The sequence below is a fragment of the Neophocaena asiaeorientalis genome, unplaced genomic scaffold, assembly GCF_003031525.2.
Source record: "Neophocaena asiaeorientalis asiaeorientalis breed wild unplaced genomic scaffold, Neophocaena_asiaeorientalis_V1.1 scaffold1043, whole genome shotgun sequence".
Taxonomy (NCBI): domain Eukaryota; kingdom Metazoa; phylum Chordata; class Mammalia; order Artiodactyla; family Phocoenidae; genus Neophocaena; species Neophocaena asiaeorientalis.
In genome coordinates this window covers 106,840-120,370 of record NW_020173673.1, presented here as the reverse complement: position 1 = coordinate 120,370, position 13,531 = coordinate 106,840, and the positions used below count along the sequence as shown (strand labels likewise).

General features: G+C 37.9%; 1 protein-coding gene across 1 annotated transcript in view; it reads left to right on the top strand.

Moving 5' to 3' along the window:
• Positions 1-397: 397 nt before the first annotated feature.
• LOC112401968 (melanoma-associated antigen B10-like) overlaps positions 398-13,531 on the top strand; it is a 91,159-nt gene continuing 78,025 nt past the window's right edge. The window contains 1 exon segment of the mRNA XM_024748493.1: positions 398-744. Coding sequence (XP_024604261.1) covers positions 398-744 — 347 coding nt within the window.

The following is a 13,531-nucleotide window of genomic DNA, read 5'->3' as shown; positions in this document are numbered from 1 at the left end:
GTCCATACGTGCATTTTTTTTCCTGTATAGGGCTTTCCAGTCACCAGCCTGCCTGCGTCCAGGGAAAAGAAGCACCCTTCCAGTCACCTTGCATGCCCCTCCCCCCAACCCCGGCGTGCTAGGGCTGTCTGGTTACCAGGTACTGGCCTGCCCCCATTCTGGGGTCTAAGGCTTTTCCTTTTGGCCACCATCCTTACCGCGTGCTGGTGCCCCGGGGTTCCTTCCAGTCACCAACCTGCCCACGTGGTATGGAACCTAGGGCCTTATCAGCAACCATCCTTGCCACACGCTGATGCAGTGGGGTCCGTTCCAGTCACTGGTCCGACCCTGAGCTCAGAACCCGGTTTCCCTTTCAGAGACTGTACAGCCTATGCAGTGAGGACCCTGGGGACCCCTCATGCCACCACCAAGCCCGCCCACTGTGGCACCCAGGCCCTTCCAGCCATTTACCTGCTTGAGCGCTGAAGCACCTTCCAGTTACCGTTCGGACCTCACGCAAACGACCCACTGCTCTTCCGGCCACTTCCGGCCTTTGAGCTGGTGCCCCCCGGGGCTCTTCCGATCACACGCGTGCCGACCCACAAGGGTTCCGGAAGGTCTGCAGTCACCAGCCTGCCCGTGCTCTGGCCACTGGGGACTCCTGCGCTGGTCTCCTCACGCGCTGGGGACCCAGCCAGTCCCAGAGGCAGCGACGGCCTGTTCCAGTGACCTGATTGCAGTGGTGGATGGAAGGCCTGTTACCAGGTCTGGAGAGTGGGTGAGGGGAAAGATAGAACAATGTACTGCCTTGGGCTAGCAGAGAGGGCCCAACGTTTTAAAAGATGTACTAGCCGTTTATAAAAGGCTTAATTCATATAGTATAAAAAGACTTCTCTCAGTTTTTCTCCCAACCTTTTAGGAGACAAGTTAAAATTCTTTTTGTGCTACATCGAGGCTTCTAGACCTAAAGAGGTTGCTGACACTGAATAAAAAATAGAGTTAGAAATCACAGGTCTTATTTATTTTTATTTTTGCTTGCGCCTGGCTGCATGAGGGATCTTATTTCCCCCACCAGGGATGGAACCCATGCCCCCTGCAGTGGAAGTGGGGAGTCTTGGACCGCCAGGGAAGTCCCTCACAGGTCTTATTAAGTGAACTTCTTGTTTAAAAAAAAAAATCTTAAAAAAACAAATGATTTCTGGCATGACTTTCGGAAATGGAATCTTTCGGCCACCAACAGAATAGACACTAGGAGCAACACAGGACCACATTTATTTGGTGGGTTAGAAGGGTGGAGCAAAAGGTCTTGCAAAGAAAGAAAGGAAAGAATTCATATTTAGAGGATATTTTCATGTTATAACCATTGTTCTGTGTATGCATTTTATTTCCCTTCTGTATACGTAGTTGATAAGGTGATGCCCTTTTTTGAAATATCTTTCTTCATGTTCCAAATTTTCTGAGAGGCACAAACTATGTTAAAAGTAGAGGTAGTAAAAGAACATATTTTGTTACTATTTTATTAAAATTCGTATGAAGTCTTATCTTTTGGTTACAAAATGACTAAACCTCCTCTTTGAGCTGCATTTTGTTTTGCTCTGTTTATAGTCCATAACGGACAAATAAATCCCAGCTTGCAACATCTAGTATCCAGATGTTTAAGAATTGTACGAATTCTTAGTTGTATGAATAAAATTAGCCCATTTGTGTACTTTATATTGAAACTCATAGGAAATCTTGTCCTCCGTAAAATACTTTTGGAAATGAATTAATTTGTTCAGCTGCCTCTGAGCAGTATACTTGTCTATACTTGTCCACTGTATTAGTGGTATAGAGGAGGAGGTGAGGAGGACATGGTTGAGGTCCAGGAAGGTCACAGTGAGCAGTCACCTTGGACCATTATCATTTTGTTACATGTGAATTTTTGTTTAATGGTACTGTGTATAATGTGGACAAATAAGTTCTTATTTTAGATAGATAACTTTTCTAGATATTTAGAAATGCCCCAGTGTATTTAAAGTAGTGGTAGTAAAATAAGACTTTTGAATAGCTGTGAAAATATTGATGGGAAATATTTTCTTTGGAAATGTAATTGCTAAAGCACTTCTGTGAGCAGTATACTATCAACTTTTGAGCATTGGGTTGAAGGACATTGGAAGAGAGAATTGCAAAGGCAAGATATTAATCCTCACTATTGTGTGTATAGTTGACTATGTTATGCCCTTCTATGAAATATCTAGTCTTTCTACATGTTCTGAGATGCACAAAGTATGTTAAAAGTAGAAATAGTAAAGTGACACACTTCATTAATATGTGGGGGGTTTTTTGGTTAAAATTTGCATGAACTCTGTTAAGGGAAGGGAATGGCTAAACCTTCTCTTTGAGCAGTACCTACTGTACTTAGGTACTGGGTCAGGCAAAGAGGGAGGAGAAGACTGATGTATGTGTGCATACTATATGAATACATTGTAAAGCAACTCAATAGAAACACCTTCTACATATTATTTTAATAGTATAGACCTGATAATTCTCTTATAAGCATTAAACTTATTGTACTCCTTTGCTTTGTGTTTCATTTTAAATTGAACATTAAGGGAATGCACTATTTTAATTGTATCTCTGCCAATATTTGTTTATCCAGAGGCTTGTCATTTTTGTCATTTAAGCAATATTTGACCATCAGAAAGACAAGATTGCATGTCTATCCTGATTGAAATTGGTGTATTATATTCTTGGTTATCCAAATAGTCATGGCCTTTGGGCTTTCAACTGGTAAATATCTTTATATGTGAAAAAGAATGATGCATACTATATGATCTCAAGCACAAAACCGTGTGTCACTGTGTAAATGTACAGACACACACACACACACACACACACACACACAGGACTAGAAGTTCAAGTCAAACTGTAAACTCCTTGTGATTATGGATGTTTCTTTATGTCCTTTGCTTGTTGGGTTCTATAATGCACATATCAACTTTTAAAAGTTGGGGGGGCAATGTTACTTTTTTTAAAAATCCAGTAGATATTGCTGTTTTTACTTCTTAAGTCTAATGCTCTTGAATAGAACTAGTAGTCCATCTTAACATTTTTCACCAACTTAATGGCCTTATTTCTCTGACTAAAGGCTTATGGGGCTCTATCTTTGTTGTTTAGTCATTTCACTAGGATATATATTAGCACTAATATTTCTTATGAATTGTCTTGGTACACAGTGAACACTTTCAGATTGAGTATCTCGTCTTTTTTTATTATAGAAAAATTCCCTTACGTCATATTGTTAAAACATTTATTTTCTATTCCATGTATTCATTTTGTTTTTCAGGCCACCCGCTACCCTCTCTTTACTCTCTCTGTGACTTTTACCAATTCTTACTTTTAGGTCACTGATTCACTTCTTGGCAGCTTTGTTTTTGCTCTTCACTGCTTTGACATGCATTTTAAATTTCCATCTTTTCTTCTCTGTTTAATTCCTTAATTTTGGAAGTGCCCTTTTTATCTTATTCTGTTTTTACATTATCTTATAACTCATAGTCTTATTTTCATAGTGGTAGTTTTCCTTTTAATTTCCTTGAAACTGTGAAGGGTTGTTTAAACTTTTGCCTTTTATATTCTTTTCCTTTCGTTTTTTTTTTCTTTTTTAAAAGAATACTTCTAGGGTGAGCTCCACTCCTCTGTCTCTCTTTTTCCTAATTTCTTCTGCCTTCCTGCCTTCCTTCCTTCTCCCTTCATCCTCTCTCTGGAGAATCCTCTACTTCTTCCTCCTCCTCCCGCTGCTTCTTCATCCTCTCTTCTCCTTTTATAATTTTACATAGTTCCCAATTTTATTTCCCCTACTTATCCATGAATCAGCATATGGATATTTCTTTGAGGAATACATGTATACAGTTATTTTTATTTATTTATTTATTTATTTTTGCGGTACGCAGGCCTCTCACTGTTGTGGCCTCTCCCGCTGCGGAGCACAGGCTCTGGACGTGCAGGCTCAGTGGCCATGGCTCACGGGCCCTGCCGCTCCGCGGCATGTGGGATCTTCCCGGACCGGGGCATGAACCTGTGTCCCCTGCATCGGCAGGCGGACTCTCAACCACTGCGCCACCAGGGAAGCCCTACAGTTATTTTTAAATGCTAGTTTGGGGAATTCTCTCTGGGCCCACTCCTGGCACCAAAATGGTGTAATAGGTTTCACTTTGGCTTTCTTCACTATCTACATGGATACTGGATGAATTTTCATCTTAGACCATGAGCTGAGGAGCTGAAAACAAATGGATAGAAAAAAATGTTATGGCTTGGTTAAACTTCTAGTGCAGGCTTAGAATTTCTCTTCAATCATTTCACACATTTTATCTTTCTCATTGCACTAGGTTCTGTGGGAAGACTTTCTGCCTAAGTTCTATGAGGAGGCATTGTCATGCCAAAAATATGCTTTTTATATTGGGATATATTAGTAATTTTTTTCTTTTTTGTTTACTCATTTACTTACTCCTCTATGCCTTCCTTTCTAAAAGTGGAGCTTTAGAATTTCATTGCCAATATAAACCAAATTGTTAAATTACATTCTCTAAGCTTGGAACCTAAGTTTTAAACTCCTTCCGTAGTTTTAGAGCTGATTACATACTCTCTTATTTTAGCTTCTTTTCATTCTCTTCAGTTGTTTTTCAAGAAAAAGTTGCTTTGTGCTTTCATGTACACCATTTCCCCCAGTTATGTATTTGTCAGCAAATGTTACTATATGCAGTGTAATAAGAGCTACATTTATAGAATGCCTACAATATGTCAGGCACAGATCTTTGCATAATTCTGTTTTAGGAGACAGATAACTTTGCACATTTTTCAGAGGAAGAAAAGGCTCAGAGAGATTTAAAAATTATCCTACTTGTAGACCTACTGCCCAAGATTTATCTCAGTTTGTTTGTTTAAAGCTGGTGGGGTTTTTTAACTATATGTTTTGTTTGGTTTGCATAATTGCTATGATACACTACCTGCAGCCAGAAACAAAGATCAAAAGTGTAATGTTTGCTTGACTTTAGAATTTTGGTCCAAAGGCCATGTATAACATCATCAGTAATATCAGTTCTCTATGTTTTGTTCTCAGAACTTGCTAATACATTTGGATTATACCTGTTCACTATGTATGCTCTCTACCTCAAATGATCATTAGATTTTTGAAGGCAGACGTATCTTTCTATAGAACAGAAAACAGTGCCTCACATCTGAGTCCTTCAAAGAGTAATGTTGCCTAACTGACATGAAAACTCCAGAATGAATCCTTGATGATGCACTGAAGGCAGCCTAAAAGGGCTTTTATCCAATGTAAATGTTTAAGCCTATCTCTCAAGAGGTAGGGAGCAAATATATATTGTAGCCCTCCCTAATTCACTCTGTAGCTGTATCAAATAGAGATAGTCACAAAAATATGGGAAAATTGTTACCTCCATGACTTAATTTTATTTCTTTAATTAACTTTATAGTTTTAATTAATTAAAATGTTAAAGGTGAAGTGATTATGAAATGCATAATACAAAATATGCAGTTTGGTCTAGAGCATACTAATTAAGCATTTCTCTTCTTTCCAGTGGAAAGCCCTAGGATAAACAATTTACGTATTAGCAAAGACCTGCCTTCATTTTGGCCTGAATCATGGAATGGCAGGCAGTATGGGCACAGATTCTCTATCACTTGGGCATTAGCAGCATATTTCTCGTTCTAGATGAAGATGTTTAAGGGATATCCTATTGTAACAAAAATATTTTGGTGGCTCTAATATCAACAATTTAGATTTCTACAGGTAATATTATTTTGAATATTTGCTAAATGTATTTTTTGCTATTTTTGATTAGTACCAGTTAATTTTGTAAAATTAATATTTTTAAGTTAAATTAAGCTGGATCTCTTTAGATTTATTATGAAGAAACTGTTTCCTTGCCCTGTTACAATTCTGAAATGCTGGCCACCATTTATGAGTAAAATAAATAAAATCTTGACAAATCTCATTAGTTTGCCTATTAAGATAGCTCTGGTTTGATGGATAAGAACAATAATACATCTAAAAGGCATTCTTGCAGTGGCTGTCGATCTGAAAGGAAACTACATTGTTATCAACACGAATAGTTCTCCGTGATGTGCAGTTCAACAAAATCATCCTTGGTATGAATGTTGTAGGTTTGAAGATTAATAATGTAAAAATGTGTTCCAAAAACCAGTGATTGACACACTAAAAATTAAGTGCCAACTAATCTTTTTTCTTTGTAACTTTCCCCATGACACTCTCCTGTTCTTATCACAGTACTTTCCACATATTCAATAGCTGTGGCATTTTAAATTATTGTATGTGATAATTTAATTATAATTTTTCCAGTGTATGTTTACTTAACTGCTTTGACTTTTCTATGAAGAACCCATTCACAATATGAAGAATGTGAAAGCTGGATGTTAAATGGAACTATTTTAATATTTGTGTCTGAGGCCACAGGATATTAAGTAGCAATAACCTCCTATTCCCAAATTAGGAGAAGACCATCTCTGCAGGGCTTTTAAAGGAGGTATGTAAATACCAACTTGCTCACCAGCTTCAGTGTATAAAAACAAGTAGAGGTTGCAGAAGCAGGGGTATTAGAGAGAGAATTTCATGGGGAATTTGTAAGGCATTTTTTTCTTTCCCCTAATGGTAGGACCGAAGCTCTGAAGCTCAAATTTTCAGCGGGGAGTTAGATAGTGGTGGAGAAGCAGGGAAAGTTCTTCTTCTCTTCTCCCTCCCAAGAAAACCTCATTGATTTCTGCCCATGGCTGTTTCCCACTATTCATGGAACTGGAATTTGAGCGATTTTATACTAAAAGAAAAGAATAACATCTAAAAACGGGGTATTCCATAGGAGGAGATACATACGTTAAATTTAAGGGACTAGAGATTAAACACTGAATCCCTTAATTGGCAGCCAGAAGTGACAAAGTGTTCAAAATAAAAGATTCACCGTTATCTTTCTCACCAAGACACTGGCGGATCCTCAGAACCCAAAACTGCCCAGTTGTGCTTGACCAAATATTCACAATTGGCCATTTCTTACCCTCCAATTTGTCTTGACCAAACTTTAGTTAGGCTTATCTCCTTCCTACAGTCTGCTGAGCGCAGCTTGCTCCAAAGCCTTAGGAAGCACTAAAAAAATGGAACCTGTTCCCCTACCCCACACTTATCAGCTTCTCCTGGGAATCAGATGACCACAGGGAGACCCTTTTCCAATGAAACCCTACCAGTCATTTCTCCTTGCTTGTCCAGAGTCCCCTTAAAAGACTATGCTTGTCTCTGCTTACCCCTCCTTTACACTGTGGAAGAAAAACTTGCTCTGCTTGATTTTGAAACCCAAATTTCTGAGATTGGAGAGCTCTCACAACTGCAATTGTAATTCCTTCTAATTAAAATCGCTCCCTAAGTTCGGATTTGTTTATATTTGACATACTTTTTTTTTTAACATCTTTTTTGGAGTATAATTGCTTTACAATGGTGTGTTAGTTTCTGCTTTATAACAAAGTGAATCAGTTATACATATTTGTTAGTGTATATATGTCCAAGCCTCTCTCTCGCTTTGTCATAGCTTACCCTTCTGCCTCCCCACATCCTCAAGTCCATCCTCTAGCAGGTCTGCGTCTCCATTCCCATCTTACCCCTAGGTTCTTCATGACCTTTTTTTAAATTTCCTTAGAGTTCATATATATGTGTTAGCATACGGTATTTGTTTTTCTCTTTCTGACTTACTTCACTCTGTATGACAGACTCTAGGTCCATCCACCTCACTACAAATAACTCAACTTCATTTCTTTTTATGGCTGAGTAATATTCCATTGTATATATGTGGCACATCTTCCTTATCCATTCATCTATTGTTATCAAACTACCACTGGCATTTTTCACAGAACTAGAACAAAAAAATTTCACAATTTGTATGGAAACACAAAAGACCGACCCCGAATAGCCAAAGCAATCTTGAGAATCAAAAATGGAGCTGGAGGAATCAGGCTCCCTGACTTCAGACTACACTAGAAAGCGACATTAATCAATTATACACTACCAAACGTCAGGTAGATAGCTAGTGGGAAGCAGCCGCATAGCACAGGGAGATCAGCTCAGTGCTTTGTGACCGCCTGGAGGTGTGTGTGGAATAGGGAGGGTGGGAGGGAGGGAGTCGCAAGAGGGAAGAGATATGGGAACATATGTATATGTATAACTGATTCACTTTGTTATAAAGCAGAAACTAACACACCATTGTAAAGCAATTATACTCCAATAATGATGTAAAAAAGAAAAGTTCAAATAAAAATATTACAAAAAAAAGAAAGTGTTAGTAAGCAAAATTATTTTTCAAAGGTTTTGGAAATTCATGTTTTAGAAACACAATTATTGATTTGCATTTTGAAAGGCTGTGCTAGAAAAATAAACAGGTAGTTTTCCTTTAAAGCCTTAACATTTTGTTTACCTACTCATCTTCCCTTTGTCAGAAGGCAACTCTACCTAGAGGCATCCACTGAGATCCTGCTGGTTCTTAGATATTCAAGGCGTTCCACAGGCTGGGCAGCACTCCATACCCATGATAATTCCTTTCATCTCTCCTTCCCTCCCCCTTCAGGGTTCTTTGCTAAGGAGAGATGCAAATTTGAGAAAAAAGGTTAATAGCTGTTAATAGCTAAATGTGTTTCCTTTTCAGGGGTAAAATGCTATTATAGAAAACAACTCTTGTCCTCTGTTGCAGACGGTATGAGTTTTAATTCTTGTACTTTTGTGTACAGGCTTTGCTGGGCAAGTCATTTGTTCTCTGTGAACTACAATTTCTTTATCTGAAAAAGTAATCTTCATTCACTTTAGCACTTCTTAAGGGCCTTTGATGTTTCCAGGCCCAAGGATAACCAGTGGGTTCACAACTATGCCCCTGAACAATTCTTTTGTTCCTACCGCACAAAATTGTTATGAAACTCAAATTAGACCATTTATATGAAAGCGTTTGGACAATTACATGTTATCATTAGGATGGTAGCATGTGAACACTTCCTTCGTTGCATTCAACCATAGAAAAAGGTAAGAGTGGGCATTTCAGGGAAAGAAATTGGTTAAGGATGGAAAAATCTTTTGTCAGAGATAACTTTTTAATTCCAAAGAAATTACTGCTCAAACCGAAGGACTGCTATCTCCATAGTTCTATTCATTAAAATGTAAACCAAAAAACTATTGTTCCCTTTATGTTCAAATTAAAGTATCTTATTCTTTCCTTCTAGCCTGCAACACCAATATGCTGTAGAGAGGGACAAATGAAATAAAACATAACCACATATTAGTTTTCTATGCTGTGTAACAAATTATCACCAATTTAGCAGCTTAAAACAACATATGCTTATTATCTCACAATTTCAGTGGGTTCGGAGTCCAGGTCTGGTTTAGCTGGGTACTCTGCTCAGGGTCACAACACTTCAATCATGGGCTGTGTCTAATTTGGAGGCCTGATTGGGGAAGAATCTGCTTCCAAGCTCATTCAAATTGTTGGCAGAATTAATTAATTTCCTTGCACCTGTGTGATTGAGGACCCTGGCTTTTTTGCTGGCTGTCAACTATGGGAGCCTCCCTTAGGTCCCAGAGGCTAATAACTGCATTTCCATGACTCATGGGTTTCTCCAACATGGCCACTTACTTCATCAAGCCACTCTAGGTCTAGTCCATATTAAAAGAGCATTCACCTGATTAAATCAGGCCCATCTTGGCTAATCTCCCTTTTGATTAATTCTGTATGGATTGATTTGGGATCTTAACTATATCTGCAAAGTCCCTTTATCTTTGCCATATTCTATGGCTAGAAGCAAGTCACAGGTCTTGTCCACACTCAAGGGGAAGGTATTTTACAGGGCATGAAATACAAGGGAGTGGGAATCATGCAGGCTACCACAATGCTTAAAAAGAATTAAAGAGAAGATCTTTTTTAAAAAAATCTAAATTTGATTTTTTCAAATCAAATGCACTGTACCATTTCCTTAACTCCTCTATCACAGTCGTTTTTGTTTTGTAAGCTGCTTTAGGAAATAGACCGGTATCCCTCCAGGGGAGATAAGAAGTGCATACACATAGTGGATGGAGAGAGTATGAGGGCTATATTGGTGATATTATCAATAATACTACTTAACAATTAACTATGGGCCATGAATTATTCAGAGTATTCTGCATGAATTACTTAATTTAATTCTCACAACAACCTTATGAGGTAGGTACTATTATTATACAAAGTAAAAATGTGATTATTTGGAAGATCTACATAGGAATGCCTAGTAATATTTGCGCCCTTCGTGCTTATTGTGGTGTATATGTAGTTGCTCAATCCAGATTTGTTGAACTAATAGCCTAAAATATTTATGATTAACATTTAGAGTCTACAGTACTTAACGCAGACATTAAACCAAAGGTTCTTGGCAAGTTGTAAACTACAAACAGCATGCTGGTTGTTAGGTGTTCTGGGTTTCTAAACTTGACCCTGCTTTTTCACTTACTGAGAACTTGAAGTAATCACTTTAACTCCCTAGATCCCCAAAATCTTTCCTTTAAAATAAGGATTTGAAACTAGATCACCTGTAAGAGTCTCTCTGTACTTAAGTAAAACACATTCAAAATGCATGGGGAATTTGTCACACAGGGTCCACCTAATAACCAAAACACATTTCTAAGTACTTTAACCACATATACTTATAGTAGGAATAATGCTAGGTGAGTGAAGTTCATATTTGGGCAAGGGTTTTGTGACAGGACAGACTTAGGTTTGTGTTCTAGCCCTAAAACGTATTAGCTGCAAGTGAGCCTCTTTGAGCATCAGTGTCTTCCCCTATGAAACTTCAAAAAGAGAACTTCCTTGCCAACCTGTTTTGGGAATCAATTAAGATAACTTACGTAAAGCAATTAGTATAATGTCTGGTGCCACGATGCTGCTCACTTTCTCTTTTTCTATGGAAAAAAAGAAATATAAAAGAACAATCTGTAAACAAGACCAAATGAAATTTATCTTCATATAGCAATTCAAACTTTGAAAATATAAACTTCTTAAATCTTCCTTTGGATGAAATTTATCTTCATATAGCAATTCAAACTTTGAAAATATAAACTTCTTAAATCTTCCTTTGGATGTTTATAAACATATAACACCCCACAGTAAGGGTGTGTGTGTGTGTGTGTGTGTGTGTGTGTGTGCGTGCGCGCGCATGTGTGTATGTATGATGCTATTGTGTGAATAAAGTTCCCTTGTTAGCTGAATGAATCTTATAAGTTGGGAGGCTTGAATATAAAATGTCTCCCTTGGTGGTTATAAAGGAAAGTCATGTGTACATTTCTGAATGTTCCATTACACACACTTTAATTGCAGTGGTATTTTAATTGCACAGTGATTGCAGTTTCATAAGTGAGACTTATAAAAATAGTCTATGCTATACTATATTGAATGAAGCATTTCGGTGTTTAAGAAGATGATATAAAAAGAGTTGTAAACTACATTAAGCTCTTTTTTTTAAGGTGATTGCTCTTTAATTCCACCTTCACTGCCCGTAGGCTGAAAACAGTTGGAAAACGAACATTGTAATTGACTAGCGTGGGAGATTTTAACACTTACTTGCAGTGTTGAGGGAAATCAGGTTCTGTACATCTTCTGAACTAAGCTAAAATCTCTATCTAGAGCATTCCTATTAAGTGGCCATCTTATCAACCCTCCCTTTATATGTTTCATTCTAATTTCTTTGTGGGATACCCTTGCTCATATAATAAAATATAAGCATGGATATGTTATGCTTTTAGGATCAAGCATGGCTCCTTTGATCATTCCTTTGTGGATATTCCAGGTATTAAGAACACACATGGTTGAAAAATTACATTTTTAGAAGTCCTATGCCCACAATATCTGCTTCTGTACTTTCATACTCTTATTACTTTCAATTTCCATTTTTTATCCCACTATATTCAAAGAAACTAATATCACCATGAATAACATGCTGATTCAGACAGATTTTTTAAAGAAATTAAAAAGACCAAAGATCACAGCAGCTGTTTTTCATCTAAGTTCCTTCTATCCAGGACCAATTTTCGAATGAGTGACTAATATTTATGAGGCTCTAGGCATCAGAATCTGCTGGGATTGAACCAGCTTTACTGAAAGATAATACAATAAATAGTTGTTTGAACCATTTTGCTTCTGAATGAACAGACTCAACTAATTCTGTCTCACATGTCCTTCTTGGCATATGTGCAGTTGACCCTTGAACGATGTGGGTTTGAACTGCGCAGGTCCACTTATAGGCAGATTATTTTCTATAGTAAATATTACAGTACTATGTAATCTGTGATTGGTACATCCACTGATGCGGAACCACCTATGTGGAACTGCAGTTATTCAAAGGTCAACTGTATTAGGAATAGTTTTCCTCCTAATTTAAAAGTACTATTTTTACATGTTTGTAATTTTCTCCTGTCCAGAACTGAAAATTGGCAAAATCTAGGACAAACAAATGTGATTCTGTCAGCTTCCTAACCTATGAAATAAGGAGGTTGGGAACTAATTGGCTTTTCTTCTGAGTCATGTTCTATGGTTTTAGTCTTCTAGGCTCCCACATTTCTTGCTCAGATAATTGAAAAAAAAATTGGTATCCTATGTTTCTTTTCTACTTTCTTCATATTCCAAGGGCTTGATTATTTAATGAGATTAGGAATACATGCATAAAATGGGGTCACCTTCTTCCCTGAAAACAGTTGAGAACAAACAGCATGGAAAAATAAAAACTCAAACAAACTTTGTGAAAAAAACCCACAAAAAAGCCCCAATCCCCAAATCCCCAGTGAATTAGAGTAAAATGGAACAAATCAAAATCTCAGCCCCAAAGAAATTACATGCCTTTCAGTTGTAGGGCATCTCTCTCACAGAGCTCTTCATAAGTCGGTAGCCTACTAAGCTGGCCATCCCTCCATTGAACCAAAAGGCCATTTACCACAGAGAGGCTAGAGAAGTGTGGCAAAACTCACGTGATACCAAGAAGTTCAGGGGAAAGTGATGATCAAAGAATTTGATAGACATATCATTATTGAAGGAAGCAGATTTTAGTTATGGCTGAGCTTACACACTCAAGCAGGTTGAAGCTAAAAATCTATAGTTGCTGATCTGGTTAACTGAAGAGCAGTGGGAGCTAAATCACCATATAAAAGATTATCAAAGTGCTGGATTCACTGAGAGTCAGGCCTTCTACCAACTGGTAGGTGGAAAATACTCTCAGCATTGAATGTCAGGGAGAAAGAGTTTTAATTCTATTGATCTAAATCTAAGATACTTACTCCTTAATTCATCCCCTGGGTCTTTCTACCTTACAGCATTTAATGAAAGCTTGGCAACAAGAGAAGCCACTGCAATGATGCAATGAGAAGCCCGCCCACTGCAATGAAGAGTAGCTACCGCTCGCCACAACTAGAGAAAGCCTGCGCACAGCAATGAAGACCCAACACAGCCAAAAAAATAAAAAATAAAAAGAACCTCAAGGGAATTCCCTGGTGGTCCAG